This window comes from Trematomus bernacchii, unplaced genomic scaffold (assembly GCF_902827165.1).
Source record: "Trematomus bernacchii unplaced genomic scaffold, fTreBer1.1, whole genome shotgun sequence".
Lineage (NCBI taxonomy): Eukaryota > Metazoa > Chordata > Actinopteri > Perciformes > Nototheniidae > Trematomus > Trematomus bernacchii.
The window spans coordinates 1,389,666-1,403,930 of NW_022987715.1; the positions used below are offsets into that span (position 1 = coordinate 1,389,666).

The 14,265-nt window shown below is 43.4% G+C and overlaps 1 protein-coding gene across 4 annotated transcripts in view; it reads right to left on the reverse strand.

Moving 5' to 3' along the window:
- Positions 1-14,265, reverse strand: part of ndst2a (N-deacetylase/N-sulfotransferase (heparan glucosaminyl) 2a) — a 35,730-nt gene that overhangs the window by 5,166 nt on the left and 16,299 nt on the right. For all 4 annotated transcript variants that reach the window (XR_004556820.1, XR_004556819.1, XR_004556821.1 and 1 more), the window contains exons 2-12: positions 13,962-14,012; positions 12,225-13,779; positions 11,290-11,377; positions 9,189-9,343; positions 8,703-8,888; positions 7,695-7,823; positions 7,063-7,245; positions 6,855-6,951; positions 6,648-6,771; positions 5,819-5,993; positions 958-1,128 (exon numbers count right to left, since the gene is read on the reverse strand). Coding sequence is in view for 1 of the 4 variants with exons in the window: in XM_034142162.1 (XP_033998053.1) it covers positions 958-1,128; positions 5,819-5,993; positions 6,648-6,771; positions 6,855-6,951; positions 7,063-7,245; positions 7,695-7,823; positions 8,703-8,888; positions 9,189-9,343; positions 11,290-11,377; positions 12,225-13,298 (2,382 nt within the window). In the remaining 3 variants the exon portion in view is untranslated. The remainder of the gene's footprint in view (positions 1-957; positions 1,129-5,818; positions 5,994-6,647; positions 6,772-6,854; positions 6,952-7,062; positions 7,246-7,694; positions 7,824-8,702; positions 8,889-9,188; positions 9,344-11,289; positions 11,378-12,224; positions 13,780-13,961; positions 14,013-14,265) is intronic.

The window sequence follows — 14,265 nt, forward strand, 5'->3', positions numbered from 1 at the left end:
CAATTGTACAGCTGGTCACACATCTGTTTTATTTCCTTTAAAAAGCATTCACTTTTTCGTACAACTTATTGATTTATTTTGGTGACGATCCGACCTTCATGCTGCATCTCTTTGTAAACTTCAAACTGCGTCCACCAAACAATCTGATGTATTTGTCTCCACCTCCCCAAAAGAACCAAAATGTGTCACTGTGAAATGTTGTTTTTTAGCTGTTGTGTCGGCATTTGCTACGATCTTCTTAATGCAGTCAGTCTAAATGAGTATTAATATGTTTCTTTGACTATTTATAGGGAAATATGGGCGTTACGTGAAGCCCGCATTTCCAGTTGATTGTGATTTATAAAGGGAAACCGGCGTAGGACGTGCGTGCGCACTGTTATATAAATCTGGATATTTTATGTGTAAGCACTTCCTTTGTTCCTACGTACGCCATCTTTATGTAGTGCTTGTGAACTTTATTGTAACTACATGAAACCTTGTTTTGTCAGCCAGATTTTACTTGTGTTAAAAGGCCTTTTATTGTAGCTGTGTTTCCATTCACATATTTCTATGTGCATTTTAAAGTGTCTCATTCGATAAGCTGTATTGAGAAAATATTTATAATGCCTTCTTAAGGAGGTTTTTGCCGTAAGGAAAATACCTGCAGAATAAGTGTGTTGTTAACATTTAAATCTTGACGTCTGATCAGCTGTATCTGTTATTCCTTATTGTCAGCATTAAAAATGGAAAGTGCTAGCTAACGTCAAGGAGGAACTAAAACGTTTTTTTCTCGTAGATGGTTAGATGTTTCTGGTTCAACCTCTACTTGTTCTTCTATGTTTACTGAAGGATCAAACCATGCAACTCCTGACCATAGAGGAGGGAAACTGACCTCTGAAGATATTTTTGAGACGTTTCCAAAGTTGCTTTAAACCTCACTTGACAATTGAATGAACCGTACTGATGTGTGTGTGTTACCTGTGTGGGCTGGTAGTGCTGCAGCCAGCGCTCCAGGTGAGGAGCGTAGGCTCCGGGGTGAAGGCAGCGTCTCTGAAGGGCCAGAAGGTCTCTGGGGGACGAGAGGCCGCCCGTCACTACTGCATGGAAAGTGTTGTTGAGGGCTGCAGGGTCCTGGTGGGCCCTCTGGTGCTGTGCTCATTAAAACACACACACACACCCATTTTAAGAGTTTTGAACTGCTTTTAAGTCCCAGCACAATGAGGACCCTGCACAGTGAGGATCCTGCACAGTGAGGACCCTACACAGTGGGGACCCTGCACAGTGAGGACCCTGCACAGTGAGGACCCTACACAGTGGGGACCCTGCACAGTGAGGACCCTACACAGTGGGGACCCTGCACAGTGAGGACCCTGCACAGTGAGGACCCTGCACAGTGGGGACCCTGCACAGTGAGGACCCTACACAGTGGGGACCCTGCACAGTGAGGACCCTACACAGTGGGGACCCTGCACAGTGGGGACCCTGCACAGTGAGGACCCTACACAGTGGGGACCCTACACAGTGGGGACCCTGCACAGTGAGGATCCTGCACAATGAGGACCCTACACAGTGGGGACCCTGCACAGTGAGGACCCTGCACAGTGGGGACCCTGTACAGTGAGGACCCTGCACAGTGAGGACCCTACACAGTGGGGACCCTACACAGTGGGGACCCTACACAGTGGGGACCCTGCACAGTGAGGACCCTGCACAGTGAGGACTAGGGATGGGCATCGTTAAGGTTTTAACGGTACTACTACTTTTATCGATACCGCTTATCGATACCGCTTATCGATCCGGTCCTCTTATCGGTTCTTTTGGAGAAAAAAAACGAGGTATTAAATAATCTGATGACAGAACTGTAAACAGAATAGCTGAAACTTTAACAAAATAAATAACTCAGTTACCTCTAATCATTAACCCATGTTTGTATCAATGAGTTAACTCCGTGTGTTGCTGCTAGCATACATAATACCTGACGTGGAAACGTTACTCGTGGATGGGGCAACAGAGCTACTAGAAAGACAGTCGAACCCGGTGCATTTCTCCGTCTGAATGTGGTGCACTTTTGCTAAATGTTTAGACAAACTGCTCGTGTTACCGCCCTTACTTGCTAAACTCTTATTGCACTTTAGGTAACGAGCATTGTCCTCATCGAGACGGGTAAAGTTTAACCACACCTCGGAGCGCTTAGTTCTCTCCTCCATCTCCTCCGTGTGTGTGTGTGTGTGTTGCTGCATGTAGCAGCTGCGTGTGTAAACTGCCCCGCCCCCTTACACACAGACGGGGGAGAGAGATCTCTCGTCTGGATTGGAGAGATCGAAAATACTCAAAATAATCATAGACGCATTTTGCAGTCTATGATTAGACTGCAAAATGCATGTTAGAAACGGAGTTGGCGACACTAAAACTGCAATATAATGTTTGTGTAGCAATAATACACATGACATATTTTTTAGATGTCTCCAGTACCGAAAAAAAGACCGATAACGTCGGAGCTTAACGGTACCACGGTCTTTAATAATTCAGCCCCGGGGCCCGTTTAATACCGGGGCTCGGTGCCCATCCCTAGTGAGGACCCAGCACAGTGAGGACCCAGCTAGCGGGGAACGTTCTCACAACTTTGGCTAACGTTACCTACAGGTTCTAATAATGTTTCAAAGAAACGTTTTCATCTGATGTTCAAAGAACCTTTTGAGGATGTTTATTATTTCAAATAATGTTCCTATAAGGTTTAAGGTTAACTAAGACATAACGTTTTAACTGCAACATTCAGAGGATGTTTTGAGGATGTTATTAAGGCCTGAGATGACAGAAAGCTTTTTATAAAACGTTCCTTTAATGTGATATGTTAACAAAGGTGGAACGTTTTGCCTGCAACATTCTAAGGATGTTTTTTGGACGTTGTTGAGGTAACACAGTACAGATGTTCTTTTATAAATCATTCCCTCAATGTTACATGATAACAAATGAAGAACATTTTCAAAGCAACATTCGGATAACGTTTTCAGGAGGTTATTCTTTTTTTATAAAACGTTCCTGTGATGGCAAATATTAGCACGGTCATGGTCAACGTCAGATTTATTTGTAGAGCGCTTTAAAAAACTAACTTGTTGCATTTGTTTGAAAAGGATGTTTAAAAAAAATCTGATGTCACCATATTTTCCTTTTGAAAAAAACAAACAAGCACGTAATTCATGATAAGCTGTAAGCAGATATTGCATGTTTCCGGTGGCATGTGTGAGTTCCCAGCTAGACATTTTGGTTCTAAAAACATTCTGAGAATGTTACCATTCATTGTTCTAGGAATGTTTTCAGTGGGACGTTTTATTTTGATTCCCAGAATGTTCTTCTGAAAGGTAGGATAACGTTCTTTAAAAACATTCTTGAAATGTTTGGTGATAACTTTCTTAAGATGTACGAGCGCATTGAGACAATGAATAGGACGTATAAAAACGAATTTGCATGCCAATATTCACTCACATGCACTTATAATCACGCTAAGGTATGTAGGCCCACAGTATTCATAATATCATATGTGTAAAATATCAGAAAATAATCACACTTTTTTCTGACTATAAAGGTTGTGTCTCGTATGTAGGTTCTAACTGTTAGATAAGCTATCTGGCCGTGTGTGGTTTGTGAGGGCTGCGTATAAACAGTGTCCGCTGTTTATGCATAGTGGATACAAATCGTTATTGCACCCTTTAGATTTGAGACCGACAGACATATAGAAGAACGGATCGACTGTCACTGCCCGTCCCTGAAACCCCTGTTAGTGTTTGTACCCCCTGCCTGCTGGCCTGCTCTACACGGCTGGGAGCAATCTCCAATCAACCACACCTGCAACCTGCTCATCAGCCACACTATGAAAGCCTGCAGCCTGCACTCATTCCCTGCCGGATTGTTGCCGTGAAAGGTTTGTTGCGTGCCGCTCTAGCTTTTTGCCAGCATATTCTTTGACAACTTTACCTGCTTTTGCCTCACACTCATTTGTATGTCTCTCCCAGGAGGAATCCAAGGCCTTCCACACTCCCAAGACCAGCCAGGCCTCTCTACCCACCCTGGAACAACTGTTTCCCACTGCCGCCATAACCAACCTCCACTCCCAGCTCCCCTTTTCTAATAAACAAATGTTACTTTCACCAGCTGATTCCGAGTCTGATTCTGGGTCCCCTCCAGTACATGTGACACCGACAGCGACTTGTACTAGCTGCTGGTCGCATTTTAAAAAAACAAAAAACTTCTGATAAATCGGAACGATAAAGCACGTTATCCTACTAAAATAATAACATTCTGGCAACATAAAAAAATCTAACTTGCAGCTGGAAACGTTTTAAGAACAGTAGGGCATAATGTTCTAACAATGTTATCAAAAACATCTTAACCTGTTAAGCACCAAGCCTATGTTTCAGGCTCGAAAATGACTACAACTTAACTTCTAAAAGGGTTATATGAATAATTTATTTTATCAAAGCAAGGTTACATCTGTGAGTTGGATGTAGAAGTGTCAGAATCAATATAGATGTTTTTTATTTTAAAGAAAATTCAGATTTTACATAGTAAAAAAACTGTAAATTATAGTGTCCGTCCAAATATTCTTTTTTACTTATAGTGAAAACTACCCTTGGATGATGGGTTAGTAGACTAAAAGCTTTAGGAATCCAAAGTACAACATATAATAAGTACCCTGTATCAAGATTGATGCAAAACAAGTGACATTTTTAGAGAGGTTTAGCCAAAACCACCCCACCTCTGAGGTGATTTGGGTGAAAATGGTTGACACCTCTTTCTGACCGTTAGAGCCAATAGAATCGAAGGGGGAGGCCCCCACACACACTCGTTGTGAAAACAAACGGTGGGGGCTTCCCGCATGCAGGTTTGCACCAGAGTGAAGCGATCTCTCGCTCTGACATTTGGAAACGAAAAAGCAGTTTTATTGCTTATGGATTATCAGAAATCATTTCAAAGAGGACACAGACACATTGGATTAACCTATGGATTAACTGCAGCATCGTTTTTTTATCGTTTTAATGCCATTGAAGACCAGTTTTGACCAAGGTAAGCCATGTTAGCGTTTGTAGCTACCTAGCGCCACATGTTTTGATGTACGTTTTCGTTTATAGCGTCGCAAATGTTTATCACTGAGTGTTGAGGTGGGCACCAAATGATTCTGTGTCTCCAGGCGATGCTAATCGAGGGGTTGGCTGTGCATCTAGGATAAGTAATAAGGGAGTTATGAGTGAGTTTAGGTGCAGTGATAGGTTACATTTTTTCGCTCGTGGCTAATTCAGAGGCCGAGTGTTAGCATTGTGGGGTTTTTTTTGGAAAAAAAAATTAAAAAGATCAGTTAGCTGAGTTTCTTCCCGTTACATGGATATAAAACATTCATAGTTTATTAAATATTAAGATTCCTTAGACGTTGTTTCCTGCAAATGACGCGTTTATCCGCCCGGTACCGGGGGGGCGGTGCGTAACAGGTTAAGAAAGTTATCACCAAACATTTTAAGAATGTTTTTAGAGAACGTTATCCTACCTTTCAGAAGAACATTCTGGGAACCAAAAGAAAACTTCCTGCTGAAAACATTCCTAGAACAATGAATGGTAACCTTCTCAGAATGTTTTTAGAACAAAAAATGTCTAACTGGGTACCCTGCACAGTGAGGTCCCAGCACAGTGAGGACCTGCACAGTGGGGACCCTGCACAGTGAGGTCCCAGCACAGTGGGGACCCTGCACAGTGAGGTCCCAGCACAGTGGGGACCCTGCACAATGAGGACCGTGCACAATGCGGACACACAGTGGGTGTCAGGGCCCTGCTGAGTGTGTGCTGGTCTCACCTGGTACCAAGAGTAGGCCCTGTCTGCTGGGTTGATGAGCACAGCCAGGATCTTGGCTCTGGGCAGCAGTGCAGCAGCTCTCTTAGGAGCCGCCTCTGTGGCAAAGTAGTTGGCACTCTTTTCAAACATGAAATCTGTGCTGACATTGGAAGGGAATGGGAAGAAGTCCATGTACCTGAGGATCGAAAATAAAACCAGTACCAGTCAGCTTGTGTCTAAATTAGTACTTAAATCCCCGGGCCTTTTGTTCCCGTTATCTTTCACTGTTACTGTTTGAATCACAAAAAGAGCAGATGTCACACTGAATAATGATTACAACTCATTTCAAATACTGAACAAATATCCTCTTGTTGGAAGCTGCACTAATCTGGAATTTTGTATAACGTACGTAAGCCCATGTGCATAGTGTAGCCGCTCACAAAGATCCCTTCCCTGCATATGGGGAGGATGAGTGATCACACATTGACGTTGACATACATTCAGTGAATGTCAGGTAAGTACAACATTAATGGAAATGAATGAATCAAATAAACTTGTACTGTCACACATGTACAATTGTACAAATGCACAATACAGCACACAGAGTGAAATTCAGACTAGCAGTATTAGGAGCAGTGGGCAGATACTGTACAGCGCCCAGGGAGAAGTGTGGGGGTCCAGGGTCTTGCACAAGAGAAAAAAATAAGATAAGCTAAACTGAACCTAAGAAAATAAGACGTATAAAGTTTTAAAGTAAAAAAGGAATTCAAATTCTAGTCATATTGTGTTCAGTCTGTCACCACGTTTATGGGACTTTGTGAAGGCAGTGTTTATGGTACTCCTGTTTTACCAGTCAATCCCGTTGTCATAGTTTGCTCCACTGAAGAACTGGATCTCCTCAAAGGTGTTGGGGCTGGGAAAGGAGCTGGTGACTGCTGGGTGGAGGCTCAGGAAGGAATGAAGCGCTGTAGTGCCTTGAGGAAAGAAGACATTTAGAATAGCAAAGACATAGATATATTGACTAAGATAAAGATGAAAAGCAGACAGAGTGCGCTACCTGTTTTCTGTGGTCCAATGACGAGAAACTTGGGCAGTCGGTCACAAGTCTTTTCTTTAGACCAGATATCTTTGTGTCTCTTATCATGACAAGGGTTCTGAAAAATATTCATGGAAATGCTTTTATTTCAAAGTACCTGCTATATTCAGTTTTCAAACACGTCTGCAAAAAACATGAGCTTGAAAAATAACTAAATCAAAATTCTGACCTGCCAGAGAGGGTCTCTCTCCTCGGGGAAGATCTGGAAGTATTTCTCGGCCAGGTGGACGGGGGGCAGCGTCTGCAGCCGGAGGTTGGTCCAACACTGGACAAACTTCACAAGAGACTCAAAGGTGTAGAGACCCAGCCGGTCATTGCCGTAGTTGGACAGGTGGGTCATGAAGATGCTGATCTGGATTGGGCAGGCACAAAGTCATCCGTTATTGTTTCAAAGACACAGGTAGCAGAAAAATGATCATTATTTAAATCACACTACAAGTATAGGGATAACTCTTGACATGCAGAATATCCTATTACAATGTTCTTTTAAAACATTTGAAACAAGATAGAACCACAAAAAATGTAAACCTGACTGATATACATTTTCTACACACACACTAATGGAGGTATTGGAGACACAGGCTCAGTATGTTACTAATATAAATGAGAGCTCCAAAAGGAAGAAGAAAAACATGCACACTATTGCTGTTGGTAATCTCTATTGGTCCTAAAGTCAAGTCCCCTCCCAAAACTGCTCTTTTCCCTCATGTCTCAACTCAAGTAAATAGCTGCGATGGAAAAGGAAGAGTGACGACTCGGGCAGAAGATGAGAGTGTGATGTGCACCGCTCTGGTTGCGTACAGGGTTGAGGAGGACGGTGAGGAAGAGCTCTCCTCCTCTGATGCTCTTGTCCAGCTCCTTGGAGCCTCCTGGGTATTCGTTGTAGAAGATGGTATGGGTGAACAGCCCACAGGTCTGCCTGGGCAGCACCTGAACACAAACACAGGTTGTTGGCTATTTAGAGCTAATGTGGTTTTGTTGGCATTTTTACAAACTGGTGACATTGTAGCTTTGTAATTAAACAGAAGTCTAATGGACTTTTGGATCAATAGGAACAGCCAGAGCCTGATCCATGTTAACCCTTTGATTGTTTGCTCTTGATTCTGCTCTCAAATGTCCCATTGCACTCAAATAAATAACAGTAGCACTGCACAGTGTTTAGAATAAAGAACTAGCACTGTATGATGTATGCATCTGTGGTGCAAAGGACACATTTTTTTATTTTGCATGTATTAGAGATCCTGCTATATTTAGCTATATGATTCTTCTGGAAAAGCAGAAAGGCTGAATCCAAATCCTTTCTGAAAAGATTCAACTGGAAACTCCTCTCCCTCGGACACAATTTACAGATTATCACAACTTTACTTTCTTAATTTTAAGTTTCTTTTAAAGCGGAGTTAGTGAAAGGTTTGCTGCTGTACTATGTATACAAATGTTAACATTTTCAAAAAACATATCGAACCAGACCTGCACCAGGCCTCTGAGTGTGTATGTCTCATTCAACTCAGTACCATAAACTTGTATTGAATGTGTTTGTGATATGTGAGCCTGATGTGGCATGCTGCCAACCCTTTGACCTGAGCCTTGTTACTGAAATAGATTGCAACGAGTGTCTTTCTGCATAAAGCGTCCAAAATGTACATTAAGGTCACACAAAGTGACGGTGTTACTATTTTCTGCTAAACTGAATAATTTACTGCTAAAGTTTTATTAAAACTTCCACATCCATCTTTATTAATGAAGTGTGGAGACATTTCTCAGTGTGGAGAAATGTTGACCAATAGGAACCTTTTGGCGATGTGGACTGACCTGGATGCCATTGTGGATGAACCCGCGGCGGTACCGGGCTGGCCTCAGGTGAGGGTACTCCTCAGTGCTGGTCACCTTAATGCTCCACACAGACTTCCAGGCCTCATAGAGCTGGCTGTGAACTGGGTAAACCCCAGAGTGGTGCGGAGCCACTGCATAGCCCATATCTGTGGGGATCCCATGCTCCTAAAGAGAGGACAGGATGTGGGCACATGAGGAGGAGCATGGGAACGACAAGAAGATAAAGTGTACTGCTGATGTACATACCCACATTCCTTTCAGTGCTATTCCTACAATGTCTAGAACAGGTCCAAAAGACCTCCACACTCTTTGAAGTTGACACTACTCCTGTGGACATGAAGTCGTAACACTAGCCATTCACTGCACCTATGGTTGAGTGTTGTTGTAGGCCCACAGCTACATACTCCTTCCACCCTCCACATAGCCACACACTGTGCCTTGTCACAGAGAATTAGTGGTGCTCACCTGAGCAAAGATCTTGTTGAGCCTCATCTGCTCAGCCAGGACGCTGACGTTGTGAAAGAGGTGCGGCTGCATGTGGCTCCACATGTGAGGAAACCACCAGAAGTCCATCCTGTGTTGCAGCAGCATGTCATCTCCACGATCCTCTACATCAGTACCTAACACACACACACACACACACACACACACACACACACACACACACACACACACACACACACACACACACACACACACACACACACACACACACACACACACACACACACACACACACACACACACACACACACACACACACACACACACACACACACACACACACACACACACACACACACACACACACACACACACACACACACACACACACACACACACACACACACACACACACACACACACACACACACACACACACACACACACACACACACACACACACACACACACACACAGTCATCAGGCAGTGAAGAGTACTCGAGTCCTGGACTCGGACTCCAGTGTCGATTTTCGGGACTCGACTCGGACTCGCGCACTGATTGACGCGACTCGGACTTGGACTCGTGAATTCTCGATGACTTGGACTCGGACTCGTGAATTTTTCCCCCCACGATGACTCGGACTTGACTTGTACATTGACGCTCCGACTCGAGCAAGTTTTCTCTGGAGTCTGATGTCCTCTATCCCTGCGTGTGCACCGGCTGCGAGGCGAGTTCACGTACTGGGCCCCGCTATTCCAGTCTAAAGATGTCTAGAGACACACCCCGCATCGTGCTGTATGCTTTCACACATTCTGCTTCCACATTGGAAAAGAGCAGCGCAAAATGCTCGTTATGTAGAAACAATATTGAAGAGAAGACTCCGTAACACATTCTAAGGATCGAGTTCAGACATATAGGCTGTCTTGAACACTATCATCAGAGTAACCTGATCTAATCAATAAATAAAGATTCAGCCGATAACACGAAAGCACATGGCTACTTAACATGCAGAATGATGTCATTTTGCATGCTAAGTAGCCATGTGCTTTCTGGGGCTTAATCTTCATCAGTAAACCGATTTAACCGGTAAAAGTTCCGACAAAATAATAGTCCCGATCTTATTACTATCAAAATAAAAGTGCAAAACGAAAACTTTACCATAGGAAAATATTGGCATACAAATATAATCACTTCTCTAAAAGGTAACTCATTTTAAATATAGTTAGACATATTAAAGGTCATTTACAATAATAATAATAATAATAATATTAATATTAATATTAATAAGTAATAAGCTTTATATTTGTATAGCACCTATTACAAGAATTGTAGCCAAACTGGCTTCACAGCAATTCAATAGACAGATTAGTATAACATGACAGGATAAAAGTAATGTAGAGGAGCAGCTACATTTCAACACATATATCCACGAAGATTAATACATGAAGACTTGTGACTCGGACTTGACTTGGACTCTTCTTAGGTGACTCGGACTTGGACTCGAACACAGGTAATGATGACTCGGACTCGACTCGGACACTCCTTGGGTGACTCGGACTTGGACTCGAACTCGACTACGACTCTCCCTTGGTGACTCGGACTTGGACTCGAAGAGTGGTGACTCAAGAGTGACTTGGACTCGTGAATTGGTGACTTGACTACAACACTGGTGAAGGCTTAGGTAAAGAACGTCCTTTACCCATTCATCTTTAACTGTATCTTAAAAATTCTTCTTCAGTTGCAATAATGGTTTCCAATGGTACATTTTAATTTCATATTTTAGAGTGAATGGCATATTTTCCCAATTTTATAATTTTTCTTGGTGGCAGTGAATGTATGCTGTTGCCGGCGCACACAAAAACGGAGCAAAGCAGAGAGAGAAACAGCGTTTTCTAGGGAAAACACTGCTGTCCCACTGACAATATTAAATACTGCTTTATAAAACAATACCCTGAAGAAGTTAAGATGGTAGGGTTAACTGGTTATGGTCGCTAAGCAAAGTAAGGTGTAACCTGCTTCAGCGCACATAAAAGGTCAGCACAAGAGTAGACACCCAGAGCCCCTTACAGTTCCTAAGCACATAGAAAGCAGTGTGTATACAATAATAACATGTTTCATACCTGTGTGATAGAACTTTCCAGAAAATCCCAAATTGAAGGTGAAATTAGGGACCAGTGCTCTCAGCTTGTTTTGAGTGTTGAGCAGTGCCTGTGAAAGGATGAAAAATACACCTCACACTTGTTTTCTTTTATAAATCTTAATTGAAAAAAAAGGAAAGTGATCAAAAACCATTTTGGCTAAAACCTCAGTAACCTAAAAAACCCTTAGTCATATGTAGTTACATTAGATTTGTTATGTGCAATACATTTAGAAAAGCTGAAACTCTAAATTCTAAGGTGGTTTGCCAATTTGAAAAAATAATTTTGGAAATTCTAACAATTGGGCAAAATATGACCAAAGTCAATATATGGTTGGGAAATGTCTGCCACTAATGGAAGGTGTAAGCACAGAGAAGCTATTTGTCTTTAACATGCAAAACCACTTGTATTGTTCTTTAAAATGTACAATACCAGATTTTTTTTACTATTCCACTTGTTTTCATCAGAAACCCAAAGCAAACACAACACTGACATCATATTTTTCAGTTTTGTACATGACAGTCAGAGCATTGATACAGCAGAGACTGTAATCCATCTGTAATCCAGCTGTAATCTAGCTGTGCGTTCATGTTAGTGCATGTGAGGTTTGGGTTTTGTTAGCACTGCGTTCTTTGAGTGTTCGAGCCAAGTGAAGGCCCCTCAATCAATGATATGCCTTGAATTCATTCATAAGAATCTTTAGAATTATATTGTAAGCACATTATTCTTTAACTTCTCTGTTAGTGCTTGGATAAAAACCTTATGGCATATAATGCCCTCGTTAAAATAATAAAAAAACATATTCTTAAAATGAATATTTTTTGTGTGAACATCTCAGAAACCACAACTATGCCAGGTGAGGCAACCAAAGTTAATGTATGATTATGTGTGGTCCCTTGTGTGACTGGCTCACCCACCTCCACGTCTGACACCTTCATGCGGGTTCCCTCCTTGCCAACGAATATATCATCCACGTCCACCAGCATGTGGCGGTCCAAGGACAAACACAGTCTCTTCCCCGTCAGGTAGGCAATGGAGTCTACAAACACCAGCTTGTGAAGCCAGTAGTTAAGATTGTTTCCAAAGAGAACTCTTTGAATGCCATCGTGGAGCCCCAAGTCTTGGACCACTGTGGCGTGGAGCGCCCGCAGGGGGCCAGGACCAAAATGGGCCAGTGCCTCGGAGGACTTGGTGCTGGCCAGAAGCACTGGTTCATAGGTAGAGTGGTTGGACTGGAAAATGGTCCAGTCGTCCCCTGGTAAAGGGCCTTGCTCCACCTGGTTGGGCTTGGTGATGAAGAGTAGAGGGGCATTGGGGTTTATGCGGTAGTCCCTGAGACCCAGGTGTGAGTGAAGAAAGAGGGGGAAGCCTTTGAGCTGTGCACTGAGAAGAGAGTTTTCATTAGCTTTGAAAAAGCCAATGACTCCTACTCCATACTCAGCGCAGTACTTGTCCAGCAAGTCACGGTTCCAAGCATCCAGATTGACATATTTCAAAACATTTTCATATATGATCAGTGTGTAACGTCCACGGTTATGCTCTGTCAATGTGGGCATGTCTCCTTTACCAGGAGCAATCTCTGTCCGGTAGTGGAAGCGGCTAGACTCTAATATTGCTACAATCTCCTGGCCCAACTGGGAGTAGATGCTCTCTACAAACACCAGAACCACAGCGTCTGTCCTGGAAATGTCCACCGCCTTTACCTGTCGTAGTCGACCCTGGCGCTGTGGAAGAAAAAGCGGGGCCCTCTGGATACCTGGCCCCCCTCCGGCGTCCCCAGTACTCACACCCGGTGAAATCCCTCCTCCTCCACCACAGTCACTAAAGGGTAAAGGGGGGGCCTCCTTGATTTTTGGGCTGTTGGAGACATAGTAAGCTAGGAAGGCCATGGACAGTAAGCAGAAGATGATAAGTGCCAGGATAAGGCGGTGAAGCTCCAGCTGGCGGACACCTCGCATTAGCTTCCAAACACCCAAGCCTGCACCTACCATGGTGTTGGAGGGGGGGGGCAGGACTGGACGACAAGCAGCAGCGGTGTACAGGAAAGGAGAGCAGAGAGGTGGAGTAAGGGGGAGAGGAGGGGGGAGTGGAGGAGGAAGATTGAGCAGTAGAGACTAGCACTGATCTGTGCTGAGGAATAGCCATTTACACTGAGTCATCATCCATTACCTGCTCTCCACTTGTAGATCTGTAGTGCTAAATACATGAATGGATTATTATTCATTTGATGGAATGTTAATATTGGGGGGCTGTAGAGGGAGAAAAAGACGTTGGTTCAATAAAAAGTGATTCCAGCAGAGGTGACGTCTGGCCTCTCTTTCATGCAGCTGTGCGGGAGTCTCTACATGTGGATGTGTCCATCTTTAGAGGCTTGTGTAGTCTTTAAGACGTGGAATTATCTGTTCTGGTGGTCTGTGTTTCGGGGCTGAGCCCCCCAAGGCCACCTGCCCTGGACATCCCAGAAACTGACACCTAGAGGATGAGTACAGAGAAGAGTGACAGGAAGACAGAGGATGGGAGTAGGTGAGGAGGAAGGGTGTAGACAAGGACATCAAAGAAGTTAGTTTCCAATCAGCATTCAGTTCTTCTAGCTGAACTCTTTCATGAATCACAATTGATGGACTACATCTGTTGTGAAGGTTTGCAAGTCTCACCTAGAGAACACTGCGGTGCTGAAAACCTTCTAATCCAAATCTGGAAGACCCCTGCAAGAGAGAGAGAGGGAGTTGAAGGGGAGGGGAGTGCAGAGAGAGAAAGAGAGAAAATAAACAATGTGTAACTGTCTCCTGTTTATTTTAAATAACAAACTCACAAAGTGTTACACTGTTTAAGCAAAACAAAAAACCTTCTTTCTTTTTGATACGTTGAAAGTTCAAGGTGGGGTAGGTAATTTTGGAGAAACCGGCTCGAGTGTGCTAGATTTTGAAAATACACAGCCGGAACAAATCTGCCACTTCC